General features: G+C 46.2%; 1 protein-coding gene across 2 annotated transcripts in view; it reads right to left on the bottom strand.

The window, feature by feature from the left end:
- LAMA3 (laminin subunit alpha 3) overlaps window positions 1–26,412 on the bottom strand; it is a 256,883-nt gene that overhangs the window by 129,957 nt on the left and 100,514 nt on the right. For both annotated transcript variants that reach the window (XM_003482042.4, XM_021096186.1), the window contains 10 exons: window positions 25,636–25,770; window positions 17,657–17,794; window positions 15,358–15,404; window positions 14,330–14,429; window positions 13,606–13,658; window positions 13,264–13,369; window positions 11,337–11,436; window positions 7,637–7,793; window positions 4,253–4,385; window positions 1,605–1,747 (listed from right to left, as the gene is read on the bottom strand). In XM_003482042.4, the coding sequence (XP_003482090.3) occupies window positions 1,605–1,747; window positions 4,253–4,385; window positions 7,637–7,793; window positions 11,337–11,436; window positions 13,264–13,369; window positions 13,606–13,658; window positions 14,330–14,429; window positions 15,358–15,404; window positions 17,657–17,794; window positions 25,636–25,770 (1,112 nt within the window). The remainder of the gene's footprint in view (window positions 1–1,604; window positions 1,748–4,252; window positions 4,386–7,636; window positions 7,794–11,336; window positions 11,437–13,263; window positions 13,370–13,605; window positions 13,659–14,329; window positions 14,430–15,357; window positions 15,405–17,656; window positions 17,795–25,635; window positions 25,771–26,412) is intronic.

Genomic DNA, 26,412 nt, shown 5'->3' with positions numbered 1-26,412 from the left:
TCTGTAAGAACGTTATCCTTAGGAAAGCAACAAAGCTTTCTACCAAGAAATGTAAGAACAGTTTAAACTGTCACATGATCTTTGTAAGATCCCAGATTTGGCAAGGACCTATGTGGATAAGCATGGTCCCTACTGGATGCATCATCTCTTCCCCTAGCTCCTTCTGATTTGTTACAGGGCAGGCTTGCAGTTAAGAGATTTGCCTGAGATCTGCTAATGTCGCCAGTCAAAAGGGTGGTACTGGAAGGAAAAGCTTTCTATCCTCCGCTCGGAGTGCATGGAACCAAGTATTGCCAAAGACAATTTTGCAAAGACCTTGCTATAAGGGAAAGCAAATATCAAGGACAGTTATTTGAGATGGCAGTTTCACCCCCTGCAGCCTCCGGGTCTCTCTGGCTGTTCCATTAATGTGCAAGGACACAGCCCTTCCCCTGGCAAGGAGCTCTTTGTCCAAGGCCATCTGCTGTGGTGTTGCTATTGCCTCAGTCAAGGCAGAAGGAGGCAGAAAGTGAGTTACAGAGAAGCACCAGCCCTTCCAGCCTCTCCCTTCTCCTCCCACCACCAAGAGCTTCACTGACTTGAGGTCCTTCTTTTCTCCCAGCTCCTTCTGATTTCTTCTGCATAATTCCCAGAGAGGCTGTTTTTTTTTTTTTTTTTTTTTCTGGTCACATCCATGACATGTGGAAGTTCCTGGGCCAGGGATCAAACCCATGCCACAGCAGTGGTCTGAGACACAGCAATAAAACATTGGATCCTCAACCCACTGAGCCACAGGGAATTCTGAGGTTGATTTTTTTTTTTTTAATGCCCTTCTGATTCCTGGTGAAAAAAATCCCAAAGAAACTTTTTTTTTTTAAGGCTGCCGGATTCCTGTGCGCATGTTAACGAATCGATAACCATAGGTTTTTTTTGTCATGGTTAACATCCGTTGCGTGAGTTGTGTAGTGCAGACGGCTCGGATCCCGTTGCTGTGGCTTGCATAGCTGCAGCTACAGCTCATAACCCTAGCTGGAACCCATAGCGCAGAGCCCAAAAAAAAAAAAAAAAAAAAAAAAAAAAAAAAAAAAAAAATAAGGCTGCACCAGTAGCATAGGTAAGTTCCCCAGGCGTGGGGTTAAATTGGAGCTGCAGCTGCCGGCCCTTACACCACAGCCACAGCAGCGAGGGGTCCGAGCCGAGTCTGCGACCTGCACCACAGCTCACAGCAACTTCAGATCCTTAACGCAGTGATCGAGGCCAGGGATTGAGCCCACATCCTCATGGATACTAGTCGGGTTAGTTACTGCTGAGCCATGACAGGAACTCCCCCAAAGAAACTTTTGAAAGGCTGGGACATATGCTCATGAAGGTTTCACATTTATTTTGATAACTTTGAGTCATTATGAGTTGAAAAAAAAATTGGGGGGCCTATGAAAGCTGGCTGGAAGAATATAAGAGCTATTTTAATTCCTATGTTGTTATGTCCCGGGAGGGCAAATGTCATCATAGGTTCCTGTGTTTACAAGGGAATCAACTAGGAGTTTTCAGTCTGTTGGTCACTGTGGGTCACTGTGGATGGACCATCTCTAAGCGGGGAGGAAGCTTCTCTCAGAACCATCTCTTACCAGGAGGACTCCCTCTGCCTTAATACAAGCAATCCACGTCCCTGGTACAATCGAAAACGGGTCTGCAAAACCATTTCCGGGTACGGTGACAAAGGCTGGCTCCTTACTCGGCTGGAAGATGATCTCTTTGCTTTGAGCAACACCTATCAGAAACACAAAGAATTGCTGAGGGCATTTTCCTAGCAGTCAGTGTTCTGGTATTAGATATTCAGCTTTGAACATTCAGTTTACATCTGAAAAAGCTTCAGAGGGTTTACTGATCATATGTACTGATCAGATTTACTGATCTTATTTTAAATAATGGCATGCATGCATATATTTATGTATCAAATAGACTAGAAAGATACAAAGGTGTTGGCAGTAACTGCTGGGGTTGTGAGTGATTTTTAAAATTTATTAAATATGTTAATTCGTGTAAACGGCTTAGAAAAGTTCTTGGCACATAGGAAGTATTCTATACAACACATTAGATATTAAGATATTTTTCTTTCTGTTTTTTTGTTTAAATGTAATTTTTTTGTCTTTTTTTTTTTTTTTTATGGGTCACACCTACAGCACATGGAATTTCCTAAGCTAGGGGTTGACTATCGGAGCTGTAGCTGCTGGCCTACATCACAGCCACAGCAACATGGGATCCACACCTCATTTGCGACCTACACCATAGCTCACAGCAACACCAGATCCTTAGCCCACTGAGGGAGGCCAGGGATTGGACCAGCATCTTCATGGATACTAGTGGGATTCATTAACCACTGAGCCATGACAGGAACTCCCTGTTTATATGTAATTTTAAATTTTTAAATGTCTGGAGTTCCCTGTTGGCCTAGTGATTACAGATCTGGCATGGTCACTGCTATGGCAAGAGTTCAACTCCTGGCTCAGGAACCTCCATGTGCAGAGGCCAAAAAAAAAAAAAAAAAAAAAATTTCTGTTGAAGAACAGGCATTCACTTTGAAATAAGAAAAAATTGTTTCCTGTTTGCTTTCAGGATGCATTGTTTTCTTCTGCATTAAACAAGTGGAGGACCCTGTGTAGAAGGGTCAGAAACAAGTAGAACTGTAGCATCTAAGTCCATTGGAGGCTTGTTCTTTAGAAGAAATGTTTACTCCAAAGACTTGCATTCACTCTCCTGTCCTATGATTATCTACGGGGCCCATTATGTGTCAGGGCTGGAGCTCGGTTCTGGGGACAAGGCAGTGACAACAGTCAGAATGGCTTCTGCTCCCCAGTTGTGGGGACGGGGAGATGAGGGGTTACAGACCAGAAGAGAATACAGAGCAGCATGGACAGGGGTATTGAAAGGAGGCATAGATTACTTCAGGAATACACAGTGGGGGCCCCTGACTCCCATGGAGGGGTGGGTGTAGGAAAGGTGTCCCAGAGGACAAGAAAAAAAAAAAATCACAATGTATTCCAACTGAGTTCCCAGAGGGCAAACGGCTGGTGGCATTGCCACCTGGGAGCCAGGGGATCTATTAGGAAGAGTCTGGGGTCTGAAGGCTGGGACTCATCTGCAAAGACCGGCTGTGTGCTCAGGCCATTTACTACATCTCTCAGCTGCTTTCTCATTACTCGTCCTCAGTTCACAGAGTTCTTAACATATGAGGAAACGGATGCCCAAGTACTCTGTAAACGCAAAGCAAGTTGCCAGCTCTTCCTCTGCTTAGTAGCTCCCACCTCCAGCCTCAGAAGCTGGGCTGACACAACTTGGGATCATCAGTTCTTCCCCCAAGTCCGACTCGACTGTGGATAAGAAACGAAGACGCTTCAATTTTGGTCCTAAATAAGATTTCCACTGGCACCAGGTTGCGTCCTTGTGGAATTCCCAGTCGTCTATTCCTGGACTCTGTTTCTTGCACAACAGACGTCCAGGCCTCCTCTCTGCCCGGGCTCCCCCTCTGCTCTCGGGAATCCCTCAAGGAGGCTGGCAGGTTCCTCCCTGGAGCTGTCTTGGGCTTCATGCTTTACCACAGCTCATCTTAAAAATTCCTATCCTCACCCATTTCTCCCGGAATTGCTTGGTTTGCCTGAAACAGTGGGAGAATTTCAAGGCCTCTCAAGTGACACCACCAAGGTGACACCCACTTTACCTGCAGGGGTTATAAATTAGCTTTGCCCTGTGGTGATATCATAACCCATAGGCTACAGCCAAGGTACACAGATTTTTATTGATTGTTTTTTTATATAATGATTTTTTTTTTTTCCGTTATAGCTGGTTTACAGTGTTGTGTCAATTTTCTACTGCACGGTGTGGTGACCCAGTCACACATACACATACATTCTTTTTTCTCACATTATCAGGCTCCATCATAAGTGACCATAGTTCCCAGTGCTACACAGCAGGACCTCATTGCTAATCTATTCCAAAGCCAATAGTCTGCATCTATTAACCCCAAGCTCCCAATCCACCCCACTCCCTCCCCCTCCCCCTTGGTTTTTATTGACAGTTAATAACAAGTTTAACAGCACAATTTAAATATGAAGAGTGTTTAGAGATTACAGAGGTACAAAGGACAGAGTATGGTGTCACAGTCAGACTATATCCTGGGCTTTGTGTTTTCTAAAGAAGTCAACTTTAGGAAAACTGGGGAAAATGTTTCACTCGTTAATCACTTCTTTACCCAAAAAAGACTTGAAAATTTACCTACCTGCCTTAGCCCAGGATGGATAAATAGTTACACGGCCAGATACTGCTTCAGTTCCAGGGTTAATATATCTCAGAACAACACGAAACAAGGAGAGACTTGACTTCCCCACGTTCATCACAATCCTTACTTCATTCTGAAAAACACAAAAAACAAACAAACAAAAATCATGAAGAATAGAAGAGACAACTGGGTTAAAGAAATGCTAGCCATACGGTGATTTGATTCAGTTTCACTACTGGGTTTGTAGTGAATTACACACACACACACATACACACACACACATACACCTGCTCAACGAGACCAATAACTCTGTGGAAGATGAAAAGAGGAAAGTCAGATAATAAATTAAAATCACTTACAATTAAAGTTACAGTGAAAACGCACTCCCTCAGCAACCGAGATCCTCTTTCAACCCTTTAGTAATCAGGCAGACAGAGCAGAATGTTAGCTGGATTCGTTTAGAGAAAGCCACAGTGACAGAGGCAACCATCACTGGCTGAGAGAAATAAAAAGGCAGAGGAGAAGGGACAGAAAGTGTATTATTCAACCCCAACACCCAGAGTCCACTTCACAAAGGTAACATTTGAAACAGTCCCAGAAACCAGTGGTGGCTAAAGAAAGGTTCTAAGACCCAAGCACATCAGTGATGAAATCTGAATGCACCTAAAATACACCTGCTAAACCATATGGCATTCATCTCAAGCCCTACTCAAGGAGAATGTGGGCTCTTTGCTGGGGAGAGGGGGTGCTGTTGGTCCCCAGGTCTCTTTGCTTCCACAATGCTGTCTAAGTGTTGCTCAGCCCATGATCTTGAAGGAGAGGCTAGATTGGTTTAATTCTGAACCACAGAGTACATGTCCAGTTCCAGCTGCGGCCCAGGAAAGTTCATGAAATGTGGAAATTTCTAAGTTGTTCTTTGGGTCTTCCCTCCAGCTCCTTTGGTTAAAATGATGGGGACTCTTGTTGAATGAGACATCTGTGACAATAAAGACGGATGCCCTCTGGGGGCAAGAGCTGCAGCTGGCTCACACTGAGGAACTTCAACTGGTCTCTCCAATTTGATGGAATTCATGTTTAAGGGTTAGTTCTAAGTTGGAAAATAAAAATGCAAGAATGTATTAAAGGCAAAGTAAGTGGTGACTCGAGGAACACCACCCAAGTCCTCTGGACTTGCAGAGAAATCCATCCTCTGTGGGTTCTGTTTGTGTTCATGTTTTTTGCCTTTTTAGGGCCACACTGTGGCATATGGAAGTTCCCAGGCTAGGAGTCGAATCAGACCTGCAGCTGCCAGACTACACCACAGCCACAGCCACACCAGATCTGAGCCACATCTGCAACCTACGCCACAGCTCACAGCAACACTGGATCCTTAACCCACTGAGAGGGGCCAGGGATGGAACCCACATCCTCATGGATGCTCGTCGAGTTCGTTACTGCTGAGCCACAATGGGAACTCCAGCCTTGGGGGACCTCCCATCCTTTGTGTTAATCAGCTATTCCTTCAAACTGTAAACAGCTGTGAGGAGGTATCTACCTTGATTGGGCTCTTCGTCATTCACATCTTATTATGACGCAGTGGGATGGACTGCTTTTTTTCTGAAAAATGAAATAAGATCGGGGAACTAAAGAAACAGAATTGCTGGGAGTTCCCGTCGTGGCTCAGTGGTTAACGAATCCGACTAGGAACCATGAGGTTGCAGGTTCGATCCTTGGCCTTGCTCAGTGGGTTAAGGATCCAGCATTGCCGTGAGCTGTGGTGTAGGTTGCAGACGTGGCTCAGATCCTGCATTGCTGTGACTGTGGAGTAGGCCAGTGGCTACAGCTCCGATTTGACCCCTAGCCTGGGAACCTCTGTATGCTGCAGCAGCGGCCCAAGAAATGGCAAAAAGACAACAACAAAAAAAAAAAAAAAAAAAGAAAGAAAGAAAAAGAAAAGAAACAGAATTGCTGTTCCCTGGGGAGAAGGAGAAAACAGTGAAACGTCTTAGACCCTGGTATTGCTAACAAAAGGCAGCCTAGATGGGGGGCTTGGCCAGGCAAGAAGCAACGTTAGAATCAATGGGGCCTCTATTGGGAACTGTGATCCTGCCCGTTTCTCTAAGGACTGACTGAGACAGAAACAGCACGTACTACTAGTTCTGGATCTTCTAAGGACACACTGAGTTACCGTTGTCATCAATTGGCCTCTTTTATTCTCAGTTTTTCCACTGAGAAACACAGCTTGAAGAGACCAGCCTCAAAGAGAAATCCTGAGGACAAAGCTATTCAATGACTCTACAGAAATGTTTGGTTACAAATGTTGTATAAATTCTAAAGGTAAACAGACAATGCGTTAAGTTCCTTAATTATTCCACGGCAAAGCCAAGAAAGATGAATACAGTAGAGAAAACGAAGGACGGCAGAAAGGTGGGAAAGAAAAATGAAACACCATGGACTAAAATACCACCTTTATCTTAGTTTCTATTCATATAGTAATTCAGAGGTTTTAAAAGACAAAAAAAAATTTTTTGCCAGTTTGAAGATCTGAACAGAAGGAAAGATACCAAGGAGATCTATACCCACTTCACCTGTGCCACAGACACCAAGAATGTGCAGTTTGTTTTTTATGCTGTTACAGACGTCATCATTAAAAACAACTTTAAAGAATGCAGACTCTATTGAAGAGGGTGGATGTTAATAAAAAGTAAAACTTTGAACAATTTAAAAAAGAAAAAAAAATTTTCAAAGATCAGCAACATAAGCTTTACTAGAATTTTTTACATCAACTCATTTTTATTCTCCACAAATGGCTTTAAAGAAAATGGCTCTCAGAGTTCCCACTGTGGATCAGTGGTAACGAACCCCACTAGTATCCATGAGGACGCGGGTTCGATCCCTGGCCTTGCTCAGCGGGTTAAGGATCCTGCTTTGCCATGAGCTGCGGTGTAGGTCACAGACTCGACTCGGATCCCACAGTGTTGCTGTTGCCATAGCTGTGGTGTGGGTCGGCAGCTACAGCTCTAATTCGACCCCTAGCCTGGCAACTTCCATATGCCCAGGGTGTGGCCCTAAAAAGCAAAAAAAGAAAGAAAAATGTCTCTTACATTAAAGTTTAATCTTGTTTGGGAAACATCTTATAAAAAGTTCCCAGAGATAAACACCATCTTTCTTTCATCTCTTCATTTTCTGATTTGGTGACCAAATCTAAGTAACAGTAAGCTGTGAAATCGATATGGATGCTTATCAAAATCCGCTTCTCGAGCTGCATCCATATTTGGGAGAACAAGAATCTTGGAGTCAGTTTTGGGGAGCATCCACTTTTAGGGGATTCTCTGAGAGGCTGTGGGTAAAGAAACGGTCTGTGGTGCCGTGAGATTGTTCCCCAACCTCAACCCGGCTACTCACCTGCAGTGTGGTCATCTGAGCATAACCTCTCCAGCTGAACCCAGGAAACTCCAGGGGATCAAATCCAAACCGAAGTGCTCTTCCATCAGGTGCAGTGCCATCTTCAATCTCATACTTCATATGGTGCAGATCCGGGAAATAGTAGTTGTTCTCGGGTCTTTTATAGATAAAAGTAATCGTGGATACAGCAAGTGAGGCTCATTGATAACCCCAATATGCTTTAATCCCCATAACTATTGCTGAAAGAACTTCCACCAAACTGACGGAATGCATTAAATGAGGACAAGCAGGGGACCCCCAGCTTTTTCTCTAAACTATTGCTTTCGCTCAGGTGAACATTTACAGAAAACACACCCATCACCTCCTCATTCTAAGCAGTCAAATGAGAAAGTCCTTTAGAACAACCCGTAGTGGCCGCATCCTTTCAAATGTTCTAGGTAGTTGCCAACAATTCGGCAAAGTCAAATTGGGTTATTTACTATTAAGTCATTCATTTATATACTTACAGTCATTGATTACACAAATAATAATATCTATGCCAGCCTCTGTTGCCAGGTTCCATAGACACAATAGTGAACAGGACAAGAAATACTTCATATGCTAAGTTTACCAGTTAGATACATTTCCTCTATATATACATATATTTTGATCATTAGAATGACTTTTAGATGTCTTCCTCTTAAACTATATGCCCATAAATGGATTCCTTTCAAGAGTCCAGTAACATTGGTCAAAGTGAAGGATCAAAAATATTCTATCACTTGGGTGACATTTTATATTCAAACCACTTGAAGTTCTTCCAAATGGCACATTTTGACAATCTAATCACAAGCTAATAGCCACTAATGGTTTAAAGCCATAAAGACCAGTTAGTCAAAGGAAATAAAAGGGCAGGCTCCTATATCGCAAGTAGAATTAGGAATGCTTACTATTTTTCTGGAAGTAATTTACAAAGATCCCAAAAAATCTTCATTCTCAATGACTCAATAATTCTACTTCCAGGAATATATTCTAAAGAAGGATTTTATAGTGTCAAAAATTAACATAAAAGAATGCTTATAATGGGGAAAACGGAAACATAAATGTACAATTATGAAATAATCAAAGAAAGTATTAAATATTATGTAACAACTAATATTTGGAACACTAAATTACAGTGGAAAATGTTCATGACATCATGTGAAGAAATTGCTATAAATTATATGACAATATAATAATAATTTTTATTCATGCGAAGCCTAAAAAATACGAAAATATTAAAAGGGTTTTTTTTTTTTTTTTTTTTTGGTCTTTTTAGGGTCACACCTGTGGCATATGGAAGTTCCTAGGCTAGGGGTTGAATTGGAACTGCAGCTGCCAGCCTATGCCACAGCCATGGCGAGACCTGACCTGAGCCACGTTTGACCTACACTGCAGCTTGCAGCAACACTGGAGCCTTAACCCACTGGACAATGCCAGAGATTGAACCTGCATCCTCATGGATATTAATCAGGTTAATCACTGAGCCACAAGGGAACTCCAAAATGGGGTTATTTCTTGGTGGCAGAATGAAGGTTTTTCTTGCCTTTTTACCTTTAGGTAGTTATTAAAATTTTACAATGAACACATATTACATTATCACAAAACTATTTAGAAAACAAAGTGAATGTGAATGCTTTGTAAACTCGTAAGAAACAAAGGTATGAAAGAATCTGGACAAAAAGACGCAGAATTATCAACAGGGAAGAAAGGTGCCGTGGCCCTTATGTTGCTGGTTTCCTCCTTTTAGTTCAGTTATTGTTTACCACTAAATCAAAGGACACCCTTAATTACATATATACATGCACTGGCTGTAATGTCAAAAGTCAGTATTTTGGCCTCAGGGTGGGTAATTTCATTCCTATTCAGTTGCATTATTTCAACTCCAAAAATAGCCGATCACCTACAGACCTGGAAAGAGAAAAAAAAACTCCTGCTTGTTAAGTAGGGGAAAAGGTCACTTTATCAACAGGAAGTTGGAAAGAGGTAAAAACAGGGATGGAAAATGTTTCTGAAGCAATTTAAGAACTTCCTCAGGTCCTTCTGAGCCTCACACATCTGTGGGAAAACAAAAGTACAGACGTGCTCTTGTGCACATACATTTGATCACCAGGCCCCCTGTCACTGCCATTTAGAAACAGGGAAGACAGCTCACTGGGCTGCTGTGATTCTGGGAATTCAAATGTTGGAAGCACTGAGGGAGAGGAGAGAAGAACCATGTTCAACACAGACAGTCAGCTTGCTGGCATTAAAGACCTCCTTTTTAACCTGTTGACAAGGCAGAAGCAGTGGAGATGCTTGAGATTTAGAAAAGGATGCATTTCACAGAGTTTCTAGTGTATGATTAAAAGTCAGGATATTGGAGTTCCCGTCATGGCTCAGTGGTTAAGGAATCTGACTGGGAACCATGAGGTTGCAGGTTTGATCCCTGGCTTCGCTCAGTGGGTTAAGGATCTGTGGTGTAGGTCACAGACGTGGCTCGGATCCTGTGTTGCTGTGGCTGTGGTTATAGGCTGGCAGAAACAGCTCTGATTCGACCCCTAGCCTGGGAACCTCCACATGCCTCAGGTGCGGCTCTGAAAGGGCAAAAGACAAAAAAAAGTGGGGATATTAAAAATTAATTTTTTCTTCCCTCTGCTATAGGAAATTATGATGGATTATGGTTTAGGATAAATGAAGAAATTGCTAAATAGGCAAGACAAAAAGATGGCGTGGGCCACACCTGCTACAGGTCCTCTGGGGTCTCAGGCTCCTACTGTTCATTTTAATTGGCTTCTGTGTGAGAAGAGGGACTTCGTCTTCCCAAGTTTTCTGACCCCCCCAGTCCCCACAGTCAAGGTCCCCAGGAAGAAGGAATTGCATCTGCTGGGCACCCCCTGGCTATGACGTCTTTTTGTTTTGTTTTGTTTTTCTTTTTTGGGCTGCCCCATGGTATATGAAGTTCCCCAGGCCAGGGATCAGATCCGAGCCACAGTCTTGACCTATGCCACAACTGTGGTGGATCCTTAACCCACTATGCCGGGCCAGAGATCAGACCTGTGTCCCAGAGCTCCCAAGATGCTGCCAATCAGCTATCCAGTAGTGCCACAGTAGAAACTCCCAAGCTGTGACTTTTTTTGGCTTTTTTAGGGCTGCACCCATGGCATATGGAGCGTCCCGGGCTAGGGGTTGAATCGCAGCTACAGCTGTTGGCCTACACCACAGCCACAGCAACGCAGAATCTGAGCCACATCTGCAACCACCACAGCTCAGGGCAACGCCAGATCCTTAACCGGATGATCAAGGCCAGGGATCAAACTCACAACCTCCGGGTTCCTAGTCGAATTCGTTTCCACTGTGCCACAACTGGAACTCCTTCCAGGCTGTGACTTTTACACGGAGGTTTGGCTGCGGATCCCACCTCCTACCTCCAACCCGAGTCTCGCCTTCCAGGCTTTCTGAAATCTATGGGAACTTTTCGGGGAGGCCACTCTGACCTGCAAAGTGGAACGTGAGTAGGGCCACCTTACCTCCTGCTTTAATTGGACTCACTGACCAGTGTCCAGATTGCAAATGGTCTTCACCTGCCCTCTAGCCTTGGGACCAACCACTCCTCTCTCCCCCAGAGCCATCAGCAGGGATGGGACATTCTGAGAGAGCCTTGAGGACAGCAGAAAGGGAAGGGACCTCCTGGAAGACTCACCGCTGGCACACCTTTCCCACCACATGCTCTCGGCACTGGCAGACTCCGGAGGGCCCACTGCACATGGGGGTGACGGCTCCACCAATGTCACACTGACATCCTGAGAATCAGGAGAGAGCAGTGGTTACCTGTCAAAGCATCTCCATACTGGAAGCATCTCCAATCAAGAAGCCCAGGGCTGCGGGGCTGTGCCCTCTTCCCCCGCCATGTCTCACAGCCTGCAGGCGTCTGAAATATGTGGGATCCTCCCCAAGAAAGATGGCACTCGAAAACTGGAGGTACGCCTGCAGGCCAGCTCCAGCCCTGTTTGTTCAGTGTAAGGGCAGAGCAGCCCAAGAGCTAAACACCACTTCACATCACAGTGCTACTGTACTAAGGAGAGACTTGAAAGAGTATCTTTTGGCTAATGCAAAATAGACCTTTAAAATTACTAAGTCTTGGAAGGTCCCATTCTGGTTCAGTGGGTTATGAACCCCACTGGTATCCATGAGGATGTGGGTTTGAACCCTGGCCTTGCTCAGTGGATTTAAGGATCCGGCATTGCCACAAGGTGCCGTGTGGGTTGCAGACATGGCTCAGATCCTGAGGTTGCTCCTGACTGTGGTGTAGACAGGCGGCTGCACCTCCAATTCCACCCCTAGCCTGGGAACTTCCACATGCTATGAGTGCAGCCCTAAAATTAATTAAATAAATAAATAAATAAATAAATTACTAAGTCCTGATATTTACATCTCCCTCGTGGCTCTCCTTGCAAAATACCAATTACAATTTTTTTAAACTTAAAAAAAAAAAAACAACTTTTTTTTAATAGCTGCACCTGTAGCATATGGAAGTTCCCAGGCTAGGGGTCAAATCTGAGCTGCAGCTGCTGGCCCACACCACAGCCACAGCAATGCCAGATCCAAGCCGCATCTGTGCCCTATGCCAGAGTTCGGCAACACCAGATGCTTACCTCACCGAAGGAGGCCAGGGATCAAACCCACAGCCTCATGGACACTATGTCGGATTCCTAACCCATTAAGTCACAACAAGAACTCCCCCGTTATGATTTTTTTTCTTTTTTCTTTTTTCTTTTTTTTTTTTTGTCTTTTTGTTGTTGTTGTTGTTGTTGTTGTTGTTATTGTTGCTATTTCTTGGGCCACTCCCGCGGCATATGGAGGTTCCCAGGCTAGGGGTTGAATCGGAGCTGTAGCCACCGGCCTATGCCAGAGCCACAGCAACTCGGGATCCGAGCCGCGTCTGCAACCTACACCACAGCTCACGGCAACGCCGGATCGTTAACCCACTGAGCAAGGGCAGGGACCGAACCCCGCAACCTCATGGTTCCTAGTCGGATTCGTTAACCACTGCGCCACGACGGGAACTGCATTTTTTTTTTTTTGTGACTTTTTTCTTAATCAAACTAACGGTGTGCTGGTAGAAGAAAACTGGAGGCAGCCTCATTTGCGTTTTACTACTCATTTTAAGGGAATGTTTGGCCAGTTTCCCTGGACAGAACTTTTCAGTCCCACCCCTTCAGAAAGTCTGCAAGAAGACAGTGAACTCAGAAGCAAGGTTACTCTGAGGAATTCCTGTTGTGGCTCAGTGGTTAATGAATCCGACTAAGAACCATAAGGTTGTGGGTTCGATCCCTGGACTCACTCAGTGAGTTAAGGATCCGGCGTTGCCGTGAGCTTGGTATAGGTTGCAGACGCGACTCGGATCCTGCATTGCTGTGGCTCTGGTGTAGGCCAGCAGCTACAGCTCTGATTCCACCCCTAGCCTGGGAAACTCCATATGCCATGGGAGCGGCCCTAGAAAAGGCAAAAAGACAAAAAAAATTAAAAAATAAAAAATAAAAAAAGTGTGAGAGAGAGAGCAAGGTTCCTCTGCCAGTCTTTGTCCATCAACACTTTTGTCTGACCCAAGACTCCCTGGAAGGATTTACCTTGACACCCAAAGTAATTGCTCTTTTCCAAAGCAAAATAGCCATCTTCACAGGTGTCACAGGAATCACCACCGACATGGGACTTACAGTGACAGTCACCATCTAACTGCAGAACAATGAGCGGATGACAAAATTTGGTCAGATTACAGCATTGGCTAATCTTCAAAATGTAAGCCTGGCTCCTTACATCCTATCAGGCAGGAGAACCAGGATCTGAAAACCTCCGAGAAGATGGCCCCAGGGTGTATAAGTACAGAGGCACTAACATGTTCCTGCAGAAACCCAGCCATCAACTGCTATTCCTTTGCTACAGGCGTCCCAGGAAAAATCAGCCCACGTTACCTGCCCGCACTCTCCAATTCCGCTCACAGTTCCCGCCACGTGGCATCGGCATTCTGGGAAGATAAGAGAGTGTCCTTGCACCAAGGTTACACAGAGGACAGTTCCAGCTCTGGGAACAGGACACACTACCAATACTGCATGCAGTCACTTTCTAGCATGCTTCAGCTGAATTCCAGTTGGCACCAGTCAGGCCTAAAACTGAATTGCTTTCTGGGGTCAGCAGAGCTGCCAAATCAACACCATCTACTTACAAGGATTAGTGGCTAGTTTATGACCACTCGTAAAAGACAAAAGCTGCAACATCAAGGCATTTTTAAATGATTCTCATATATATGCTTACATCCTACCCTGTTGAAATATATTCACTCCCCTTAGCTTGGTGTTTTTAAGTTCCTATCCTGGCTTCCATCTAAGCATAAAATGAAAATAAAATTAAGTCGGGAAAAGTGGATTACACGAACAAGGCAAAATAACCATTTATCAAGCAGCTGCCATCACAAACAACATGATACATATGGAAACAGGATATAAGTCTTTGGCTGAGATTTTGAAAATGACAGAAGTTCTGCCAAAAGCAGGGGGATAAGCATCAAAACATTTATACAGAATTTCAGACACATTAAACAGATTCAGTCAATAGTTCTTCATGTGTTTAGTCACTGAGGTAGCGAAAATTAAGAGGAAGTTACAATACCGTAAAATAGTGTACGAAGAAGACCCTTACCTGAACAACCATCAGGATTTTCTTTGGCCAAATTCCAATATAATGGTTTGCAAATGCTACAAGTAGGACTTTCGACATGAAGCTTACACTGGCAAAAGCCCTTTAAAAGAAAATCAAACCACATTTGATATCTAAGAATCAAGAGGTCTCCAAACAAGTGTTCTGAACAAAGCTGGTCACAGAAATATATTTTGGGCATGAAAAGTAAATTAAGAGTATCTGGGGGAAGAAAAGTACTGGGTTGATTTTAACAGATTGCTAATTGCTTTTGTTTTATTATTTGTCTATTACACATACAATCCATATATGGGGATGTGCAGGAAAAGAAAAAAATTTTAATGAGTCATTTATAACATCGTCTTTATTTGCTGATTCTGTTATAGCATGGACTATAAATTTCGATGGAAAAACATCTAAAATATTTAACATGCTGACAGTCATTATAAATTTATGTTTATCTGCAAGTGCTTTTGAAATACTCAAAAGTCACCACCTTGTGTAAACACAGAGGAGCCCATAGCAGAGATGCATAACCTCCCTCCCACCATCCCTCCAGGGCCTGGGGTTCCAGCGTCTCCAGGCTCTGAGGCTAAGAAGACAGATAATTCCTAAAGTGCTTAGAAAATGAATCGGGATGCCACAGTGCTGTGGTTCAAGTAATATCAAATAAATTGCATTTATTTTGTACATAGCTTAATTAAATGTGTACTGGCCTTTGATTTTCTTAATTTTAATTGTGTAGTCAGGCTTATGCAGGGCTCCAGGGTGGCAGTGCCTTCAGAGTAACCTACAGTAAGAGCTAAATGCTGAGACTTTAGAATTCAAAGTGTAAATAACTGTTATTCTTTTTTAGAAAATCATTATACCATACTTGCACTTTGAAAAAGAGCAATGGCCTCTTCAAGCCTTTTGGCCTCAGGTCTCATTTTGATTTACTTTTAATTTCAGGAAGTTCCCAGGCATGTCAGTCTTAGATAAGTCTCAGAACTATAGTTAGAATTGCAACCCTTTTTCAACCCTCTACTCACCAAACTGGAGTCCAGGGTTCCGGCTGGGTCACAGGCACCGCTGAAGCCTAGATGTGATTTAGAACTGTTTTAAATGTCTAGGGTTTTTAATATCTGCTTGTCTCTTTGTTTTGACATTTCAAGTTGTTTAGGTTTTACTTATTTTTTTTCTTTTGGCTGCGCCCACGGCATATAGAAGTTCCTGGGCCACGGACTGAACCTAAGTCATGGCAGGTGACAACACTACCAGGGAAATCGGGGTTTTATTTGTTTTTAAAACTAGTGCATCTACATTTATGTTTTTTGATGGATGGATGACAAGGACTTTACATCTAATTCAGAAAGAGACACATCGAATAATTTTTATGATCTTTAATTCCCAAATCACCCCCTTTGCCACGGAACAACTCTATTCCCTGCCTACTACTAAAAGTTTTTTCTAATGATGATGTAGAAGACTGGGAGAAGAGTCCAGAGTTTTGGACATTGTTAGGATTGTCCAGAAGAGGGCAGTATTGTACCAAGCAATTTTTTTCATTGTCAAATTAGATGCTTCAGAACTTGTAAGTACATTTTATAAGTAACCAAGACTTAATTCTTTTTTTTTTTTGTCTTTTTGCCTTTTCTAGGGCCACACCCATGGCATATGAAGGTTCCCAGGCCAGGGATCAAATCGGAGCTGTAGCCACCGGTCTACGCCAGAGCCACAGCAACGCGGGATCAAAGCCGCGTCTGCGACCTACACCACAGCTCAGGGCAACGCCAGATCCTCAACCCACTGAGCAAGGCCAGGGACTGAACCCACAACCTCATGGTTCCTAGTCAGATTCGTTAACCACTGAGCCATGACAGGAACTCCCAAGACTTAATTCTTTATCACAACTCCTCATTCTCCATCTGTACTAAAATTATTTCCAAAAATTAATTTTCCTTCTTACCTTATAACATAGTGTTACAACCCAGTATAATCTCTCTTCAATAAACTGATGTCTTGCAGTTCTCAGTATTACTATTATACAGCATTAGAGATGAAGAGAGTTTGGGTAAGTCTGGTTTTTCAAATAACTTAAATAAACTCATCATATGATCTTCTTTTCTTACACGTTGTTCCCTAGACTTTTTGCCTTTATTGTCCCCTCTCTTTTCTTTGCTTCAGGCTCCCTCTTGATGATACTCTTCTCTCTCTTTCTTTTTGATGCCCTCCAAATCTTCTGTAATGGTCAACCTTCTAGCTCCCTGTTGCTCTCCCACCTGGCCCCTCCCAGCCCTTGGCTCTCCTCCCCAAGCTGCCCAACAGGTGCCGTCTACCACCTCTTGGGAGATGTCATGGCTGCCCAGCCCCTCTTCCTTCCTCTCCTGACCCCGTGGAGGAGAAGACACCCAGCCCAGGACAGCCTTCCTCTGGGACCTCCAGGCCATCTCCAAGACAAGCAGCCTCCTCTCCTCTGACTTCCGGCGACTGTTTCTCCTAAAAGAAAGTCTGGTCTCTCAAGGCTTCTGGTCAGTGAGGTTCTGGGGAATCAAGCTGAAGCCATGGCTCCGTCTTCAGACGGCTCTGCCTGCCAGGCTCCAAGTGCCCTAGAAGCAGGAAGGGGTCCGAGAAAACCACATTCTCCAGATGCTGAGTCTAGGGTAGCCCCCTTCTCAACAGACAAAGGGTCCTGTGAGAGCAGCAGCCAGGAGTCTCCCAGGGCATCTTCAGTCTGTGCCTTGTATCACTGAGCCTGGGACACTCATCTCTCACATCATCCAAGAGATGAGGACCAAAGACCCAAGACGGTGTTTCCTCCTTGCCGCTCTCTTTCCAAACCAAATAGACTCTGGTTTACGCCACTCCCGGCCCCTCACACCTGGGCTGTGTGATGACATAATCCTCCAAGAGGCCAGTGGCAGGCAAGAGAGAGGAGCAGGAACCCAGGCAAAGGGGACGGGTTAGAACACTGCAGGGGATGCTGCAGGCTGCAGGCTGCAACCACAGAGAAGCCACCACACCCTGGGATGGGGGACAAGGAACGCTAGGCTCAGTGAAAAGGGCTCACCTTGGCCACATTGCTATACAGAGAATTTATATGCCAATCAAGAAGCACTAATTTGCAACCTGAAGGGTTTTTTAAATTTTAGGAATATATATCATTTTTAGATTTCTCTGAAGATGTGTGTCTGGTAAATGCATTTTTAATAGACTCAAACTGGGGGGGACCAGGCAGATTAGAATCAAAAGCATAGTGGTGGGTCTGCAGGGGTCTGCAGGCTTCTCTGGGAGGCTGGCTACACACACTTCAGAGGAACCCGCCCTCTGGCAACCTGACATCTTCCCTACCTTGGCAGTGGGGAAAATCAGAGGCTCCTGAGAGACACCTGTCACACCGCTGTCCTGTGATCCCCGGCTGACACTCACACTGGCCAGTCACTGGGCTGCAGGGCATCTGGTAGGAGCCGAGGGCTGAACACTGGCAGGCTGGATGAAAAGACCTCAGTTAGATCCAGGGCAGCAGGGCATCAGGCCTGAATAAGAGCATGGTTGGGGCGGCCGGGGTGGGGGGTAGCTGAAAGACCCAAATGCAAGTTCCAGATCCACCCCTTATTATCAGACTTGGAACCTGAAACAAGTCACTCAGTTGCTCGAAGCCTCAATTTCCTTTTTTTTAAGTGTCTACTTAACAAGATTGTTGCCAGGATTAAATAAAGATACTACTTGAAAGAGCTGGGGACAGTGCCTGTCTCATACTGAACAATCAATTAAATGCTGGGGTTTTCCATTGTTAATTCCACATTCAGCACAACTAGCTAGTAGTGGATGAGAATTAGGGATGCTTCTTGCCCTCGGTAACAGTGCTCATTGGAAAAAGAGGACGGAACAGCTGATGGGAGATGTGAATCAATGGAGAGGACACATTAATTCCACATTCCTCTGGGGATCAAGTGCAAACCATCCCAGTCCAGACTGGCCTACAACTATCCCCTGCTTTACAACTATCCCCTGTCTGCCCCTCCTCATACCTAGCTTCTCAAGGTCAAGTGTAACTGAATAATCATGAACAAGTGATGCAGGAAGGGTTGGAAATCGATGGTAAAAGCATCCCAGTTTCCCTGCATCCACCTCAAATCGGTGCATGAACATGTGCAGATAGAGAGAACAGGTCCTGGCCATTCCCTTCTGCTCTTTCCCACTGGGTCTGGTTCCTACTGGTCTCTGTGGCTAACCTCCCACAGGGCAGCAGTTACCAGGACCTGCTTCTAGGGAGAGGTGAGCAGTGGAAATGGCCCACTGATTTCCTGAGCTGGAAGTTTCACACCATAAGAACTGGAGAGCTTATCTTGTTGAATTTCACTGTTACATAGTGAAATTCTGAAATTAAGTGATGGAGTTCCCATTGTGGCTCCGTGGGTTAAGAACCTGATGCTGTCTCTGAGAGGATGTGGGTTCGATCCCTGGCCTCACTCATTGGGTTAAGGAGCTGGCGTTGCTGCAGCGTAAGTCAGAGATGTGGCTCAGATTCATGTTGCCATGGCTGTGGCGTAGGCCTCAGCTGCAGCTCCAATTCAACCCCTGCCCTGGAAACTTCCATATGCCACATGGCCATAAAAAGAAAAAAATAATTAAAAAAAAGAAGCAGTTAAGTGACATGCCCAAGGTCACCGAATTAGTCTGTAGCAAAAGGCTTCAGACTCTGAGGCAGACCTGTCTGGATTCAAGCACCAGCTCTGCTACTTAGTAACTGGACGACTATAAGCACTTGCTGAGGCTCTCTCAGTCTCTGTTCCCTCTTGTAGAAATGAGCTGGTGACAGTATCTACCCCCAGCAGCCACAAGGCATGAAGGGCACTGCGCACAGGGCTTACCCAGAGGAAGTGCTCAGTGAGTATTCACTCTTGTTAACCTTGCTATACGATCACCCAAGTCCCCCGGTGCTTGGGATGTGCTCTGTAGACCATCTCACACTGTGTTAATAGGAATCAGGGGGTTAGCGTTCCTGACTTCCAAATTTATACATGCAGTAAAAAATATAGACAGACAGACAGACAGAGAGAGAGAGAGAGAGAGAGAGATAGATTTTTGCAAACCTTATTTGCAAGGTTTCAAAAGTTCCACACTTGTTGAGGCCTTGGGAAAGAAAAGACAAAGGGCCAGTTCCAGTGATTTATTTGCAGGTGTCCTTAAGACCCATAAAGCCCCACATCGCTAAGCCTTGGAGCATGGAGCTCCCACAGGGGAGAGAACACACCACATTCATTCTCTTTGACAGCATTCAGCCCAGGCCCCGAGGGGTGAGCTCCTCTGATATGCTTTTCTGTGATAAAGACAATGGTAGCTTTTGCCCGAGTTGTTCACCGGAATCGTAAAATAAACTCTCCCTGCTAGAAGGGAACTTGGCTCCTTTTCTCACCTGGAACTTCAGTGGGCTGTGGGACTTGTTCTGCGTGGCCCAATTAGGGCATGGCAGACCTAGGAGATTTACCATCATTCCGCCCCTTTTTTTTTCTTTTTAGGGCCTTGCCCTTGGCATATGGAGGTTCCCAGGCGAAGGGTCAAATTGGAGCTGAAGTTGCCAGCCTACGCCACAGCCACAGCAACGCCAGATCAAAGCCACATCTGTGACCTACACCACAGCTCATGGCAACGCCAGATCCTTAACCCACTGAGTGAGGCCAGGGATTAAACCTGTATCCTCATGGATACTAGTCAGATTTGTTTCCACTGAACCCTATTTTATTTTATTTTATTTTATTTTATTTTATTTTATTTTTTTAGCCACACCCATAGCATACAAAAGCTTCCTGGCCAGGGATCAAACTCAAGCCACAGCAGTGGCAACACTGAAACCCAACCCCTAGGCCACTAGGGAACTCCATCCACCCTCCTATTTTACATGCATTCATCCAGCAGACTCTTTTTTTGGTCTTTTTGTCTTTTCTAAGGCCACACCCATGGCATATGGAGGTTCCCAGGCCAGGGGTCTAATCAGAGCTGTAGCTGCTGGCCTACGCCAGAACCATAGCAACACAGGATCGGAGCCATGTCTTCAACCTACACCACAGCTCACGGCAAGGCTGGATCCTTAACCCACTGAGTGAGGCCAGGGATCGAATCCTCAACTCTATGGTTCCCAGTCGGGTTCATTAACCACTGCACCATGGTGGAACTCCCTATCCAGCAGACTTTGGTTGAAGGTCTATTGTGTGCCTAGGTGTCGGGGTGAAGGCAAATAAGAAAAGCCCATGTTCCCTGACCACGAAGAGCTAGAACTCCAGAAGAGGGGCTAGAGAATTACTGACATGGTATCAAGAAACTAAATATAAGAGAGATGAAGAAATGGGCCAGCCCACTCCTGGAAGACAGCAGGACAGCATTCTTTCCTGGCCCTGTGGCCTGTTTGCAAAGATCAAGTCCCTACCTAGGGGTACTGAAGAAACACCCTTGGGCTCTGTGACAGTTTTTGTGTATCACCTAGGCAACAGGACTCAGATGTTTGCTCAACACCAGTCTAGATGTTGCTGTGAAAGTGTTTTGTCAGATGGGACGAACATTTAAATCAGCTGATCTGGAGTAAAGCAGATTACTTTCTACAATGTGGGTGGGCTCATCCCATCAGTTGAAGGCCTCAAGAGAAAAGACCAAGGTCCCCAAGGAGGAAGGAACTCTGCCTCCCGAGGGCCCAGCTACAGCATCAACTCCTCCCTAGTCTCCAGCCTGCTGGCCAGCCCTGCAGACTTTAGACTTGCCAGCTCTCCACCGTCTCGTCAGCCAATTCCTTAAAATCAATCTCTCTCTCTCCATACCCATATCTATCTATATCCATGCACACAGACACGCATCCCATGGGTTTTGTTTCTCTGCAGAACTAGACTAACACAGGTTCTTTCTGCTATGCTGCCTAAGCGAATGCAGAGAGGAAAACACTCAGGCTGGCAGTGGGCAGCGGGAGGAACCAGGAGCACAGAGGGGGCAGCTCCGGCCAGAGTAACGTGGCCGATACCCGCTCTGACTCCTGGGGCCAGAGCGCTTGTCCTGGGAGCCGCCGGAGATGCAGATCCATTCCGGGGGTAACAACAAAGATGCAGTGTTAAACACATGCATGTTATTTTAAATCGTGAATTACTCAATCTGGCATCACCCTTCGCACTTCAATCCAACCATCAGTGAAAGCTGCCAAATCGCAAATCCCGACACCAACCTGACCGCCTTTTTCTCACTCTTGGAAATGCTATCATCAGGCTTTACAAATATTTCAGTTCTGTTCTTTGTTTTGATCCAGGTCCTCTGGAGTCTCTGGAGTGTTTTCTTCTCATGTGCTCATTGGGTTTCTACTTCAAGATACTTTTATTCCCAAAGAGTATGAAAAACAATGATAACAAAGGTCCGGGGAATCAGGGAGCTTGTCGGCTGTGCTCCCCCAAATCTGCCAGCATCAAGCAGGGTCCTGATTCCCAGTCCATGCCAAAGAGATACTTGTTAAATGAAGGAATGAGTAACTCCTGAAACCCTTTTCCTGGCCCAGCCCCGTAGTTCTACCCACAGATATTTTCTCATGGAATCTCGCAATGCTGCCATGAGAGGTATGCCTCCAAGAAATGCCACCGTCTTCCCATCAGTGAAAAAGTCCACAGAGTGAGGCGACACTGCTAGAAAACATGTAGATGACAAGGTAAACAGAGCCTCTATAGTTTCGGGGTGCTCTCCTCACCCACGATTTTAGAGCTTCTTCTCTGTTGGAAAAGCCAGCTGGCACCTTCTCCACTCAGAGCCGCAAAGCCAGCATTTCAGTTTCACGATATTTACTACCGTCCACTTCCCTGGCTGACCGGGCTGAGGGCAGATCAAATCTACAGAAAATCTCAAGGCTTCTTCCAACCACCTCAATGTTCTCCCAGACCAACACTGAATTACAAAGCTGGGGGCCAGTTCAAAGCCGGACTGCACAGAACGTGGCCCGGCCGTGTGGGTTTTGTTTTCACCCTTGGAAAGGCTGGGAGTGGGGCTCCGCGGACGCCTGCCAGGTCGGACGCCTTCCCCAGCAGCACCATCCGCCGTCACCCCGTGCACGTGGCCCCTTCCCCAGGCCAGTGTGTCTGAGTCATGAGAATATGCTGACAGGTTGAAGGAGGTTAATCATGCACAACCATCACAATTATAGGACTTTTCTAAGGAAATACCTGCAACCACAACCCAAAGACTACAGCAAACCCCAATGGGGACAATTTGGGCCCTGGGTCCTTGAGGTTCGCAGGCAGCTGCCCTTTGAGTGTCTTCAGTGTCTCATCCTAGGAGGACTCCTGGCCTCTGTTTTACATGCTGACTGGTAGCTACTTAGCACATTGCACTAGGGAAAAAAAAAAAAAAAAAGGAGAAGGAAGAAGAAAATAAGAAGAGAAAAATGCAAGAGAGGAAGGCAGGAATGACAGAAAGAAAAGGGAACAGTAAACTCCCCAAATGACCTAGTTTGCAGGGAGCTGCAGTGTGTTTTGTGACTACAGATAAAGAACTAAGCCAGATGACAATGTAAACATAAAATTTAAATACATATTGACAACTCTCCAGTGAGGCCTCACATCCACGGTTTAACATTCGCCTACAAGACAGAAAACTCCAGGGCACTTAAGTGAGTCAAAAATGAAAGGAGGAGAGAGACTTGTACTTAAAGTCTGGAGTAAATTAAGTTAATACAAAACATAAATGCCAGACTGCATTGGCAAGAGTGATGAAGATGGATTTTGGAATTCTTTTAAGGAAGATTTAAAAAAATTTTAAAGCCAGACAGAGCAAAGCCACACCAACATTTTTCGGCTGAAATATATTGCACCATCCGATGTGGTGCTCGGGGCCATGTGGACTTGATTCTAAAATGCAATGGCCCAAGAGATCAACTTTATCTACAAAAGATCACAAATTAAAATACTGGGTTGGACCTGGATGCTAGACCAAGTTCAGATTTCAGCATGTCTGAACTTCAGCCACTGGCTTCAACATGGCCCACGTGGAAAACAATTTAAAAGGTCGCAAAAGCTGTTTAAAAAGGAAGCACTAAAGAAGGGAGACCTCCGCCTGCAGAATGTAGGAGCAGCCCAAACTCCTCCAGGGCATCGTGGTTCAAATCTGGAAGAACAAACTCCAGGGCACGCCGCCTCCACCACGCCAGGAAGCAGGCTGCGCTGAACCTTCTCCTGTTTTGCCGGACAGACCTCATCTTCATGACCTGTAACCTTGCCCACAACATCATAAGCTCCTCTAAGTCTGCCCCGAGTGGACCCTGAGGAGGCAGGCCTCCATCCCGTCTCGCTCCCGCTAGTTCTTCTTCATTTTTGTCAATGACGGATCAGTGCCTCCAGCCTAAAATAGAAATGGAGGCAACCCCAACTTGTGCTCCAAAACTTCATTACTTGGGACGTCTTTCCACAGAAACAATAATATGGACCAGGACGAAGTTACCACACCAGACCACAGAGCCAGGTTAGTGCCAAATCCACCTCGAGAGTGATTCATAAGCCCCAACAGAAGCCTCGCCTGTACTGATGCTTCCACAGGAGATGCCCTGGGCATTCCGACTTTCTCTTCTTCTCTTCTTCTTCCTCTTCCTCTTTTTTTTTTTTTTTTTCTTTTTAGAGCCGCACCTGCAGCCTAGGGAAGTTCCCAGGCTAGAGGTCTAATTGGAGCTGCAGGAGCCAGCCTACACCACAGCCACAGCAACGCCAGATCTCAGTGACATCTGCGACCTACACCACAGCTCATGGCAATGCTGGATCCTTAACCCAGTGGGTGAGGCCAAGGACCAGACCCACATCCTCGTGGATACTAGTTGGGTTCATAACCCGCTGAGCTACAACAAGAACTCCCGGGGCATTTCAACTTCTGACACGGAATTGCCCTGGCTGAAGTCAAGGCCGAAGAAGAAAAGAAACCCCTTCCTTTCCTTACCCTTCCACCTGCCAGGTGATCAAATCTCCGGGCAGCGACTGTTGAGAGTGTCTGTGGCCCAAGAGGCAAAGGCTGAGAAGCGGGGCAGATAACAAAGGTCCAGGACATGTCAGGGAGCCAGGAGGAAAGGGAAGGGCTTGGGATGTGGCACACAGACATCTAGGCAAACTGAGAGCTCTACTGGGATTGGGGCCCTAGGCTCTTAAAATGCCATAGAGGAAGTCTGAGACAGAAGGAGGAAGGTTAAAGGAATAACAGCTACCATATAGGTGAGTGCTTCCTTCCCAGGCTCTAAGGGGTCCCTGTTTATGTCAGTGCAGGTGTAACAGGCAACTTTTCACAGGATGGCCACTATTACTACGAAACTGAGGAACAGAGGGGTTAACTAGCCCAAGTTGATAGCGAGTATGAACCTCACCTCTCTGCCACCTTGTCTCCCGCTTCGGGGAGGGACCTTCCTGCTCCCGTCCCAATCTCCCAGCTCCTTAGCTGCTGACTCATGGACGAGATGACTTAGGGCCCATGCTAACCTACTCCTGTGTTCAGAGGATGGAGGCTAGCAACGGCACTTTCCAAATTCCCCTGGAGCTGCATTCTGGGTGCCAAGTGGGTTTTGCAAATAAGGACTTGAATATGGTTAGAAAGGTTGAGTGTTTCTGCTGCGCCCGGGATGGCCATGGAGGCACCAGGACCACATGCCTCCTGTCCCTGAGCAGCAGGGAAGCCCAGCCTGGAGCCTGAATGACTCCAGTCAGCACCTCTCGACCCATAGTGAGCCCCCATCTGGGCGTAGTTCCTGCCCTGAGCCCTGACTGATCATCTTTCCTTCTTCTCTCCCCCGTTTCCCCACAACAGAAGCCCCAAGGAGAACAATGGCAGGCAGACGGAAGGAGGCAGAGGAAGCTAATGTGGTGAATTCATTCAACGGTTTGCTAATCACCCAACACCTCCTGTGCTCTGGGGACCAGCCAGACACCTCCCCTTCCCTTCCTCCATCCCTTTCGGTGACTCCTACTGGGATGGGGGACTAAGGGCCAAGCCAAGCGGAGAGGGAGGGCTTTGTGGTTTTGTGTGTGCTGCTCCCCCTCCCGGAACACCCTGCCTCCTCCCTCTGTCTGCCTGCAGGCCCCTCAGGCACCACCTCCTCTCCAGAGCCCCAATCTGCACCCAGGCACTGGCTCCAGAGCCCAGGGGCTTGACCACCAGGGAGGAGGAAGGGTAAGGCTGGAAAGGAAAAGAGGGGAGGTGACACGGCCAGGAGAGGAGGACAGTCACACGTAACATACCTACATAAGCCGGCAGCTCATTCACTAAACGGCAGGCCACCCAGCTCTGCCAGAAGGAGCCTCTCTCTGCTGCTCACCGTGCATGTGCTGCCCACTTACCTTGGCAAATAGGGAAGGAGTAGAAACCCGGGCGGCAGGCATCGCACCGGGGGCCCCCCACCCCGGGGCGGCACAGGCACCTCCCTTGGGCATCACATATCTCGGGGAGAACTCCTTCCAGGTTACAATCACAGCCTGCGAAGAGGAAGAGACTTTCAGACAGGGCTCCATCCTCCTGCCCTCTGTGTGTTCCTCCCTTCACCCCTGTGTCTGTCCATGGACACACAGATTCTGAGTTACCTATGGCCAACAGACACTCCTGACTTGGAAGACCGCCTCCTAAAGGAAGAAAAATATCCATCTAGGAAAGGTCAGCGATGCCGTTCAGGAGCCTGCAAGGCGGGCACTCGTTTGCAAAATACCTACAATTTTTTAGCATCAACCCCTGGGAGAACGATTTTTCCCCCCGGAACTGAGCCTTGCATAGTGAAGCTTGAACTTCACAGAGTCCCATCAAATGACAATCCTGAATTAAGCACAGTTCTGCCTCCATTTTTCAGAAGACAAGAAATGAACATACATTCAGCCCTATTACGTGCCAGATGTGGCTTTGGGGGCCCTTTCTCCACTGCCTTAATCCTCGAGGCAGGAGCCCTTCCCAGCAGGCAGGCTGCTTCCCACACAGGTGCCAGGGCCAGAAACCTCTGAGGCCCCTCCCCTCTCCCACCCTCACCCCCACACCTCCTCCCCAGGGCCTCATCCTCGTTCACCTGGATTATTCCCAGAGCATCCTAACAAGGATTCCCATCTTCTCCCTCCAATCCATTCTCCATACTG

The sequence above is a fragment of the Sus scrofa genome, chromosome 6, assembly GCF_000003025.6.
Source record: "Sus scrofa isolate TJ Tabasco breed Duroc chromosome 6, Sscrofa11.1, whole genome shotgun sequence".
In the NCBI taxonomy this organism is placed as follows: Eukaryota; Metazoa; Chordata; class Mammalia; order Artiodactyla; family Suidae; genus Sus; species Sus scrofa.
The sequence above is the reverse complement of the archived record's forward strand: the minus strand, read 5'-3'. Positions and strand labels throughout refer to the sequence as shown.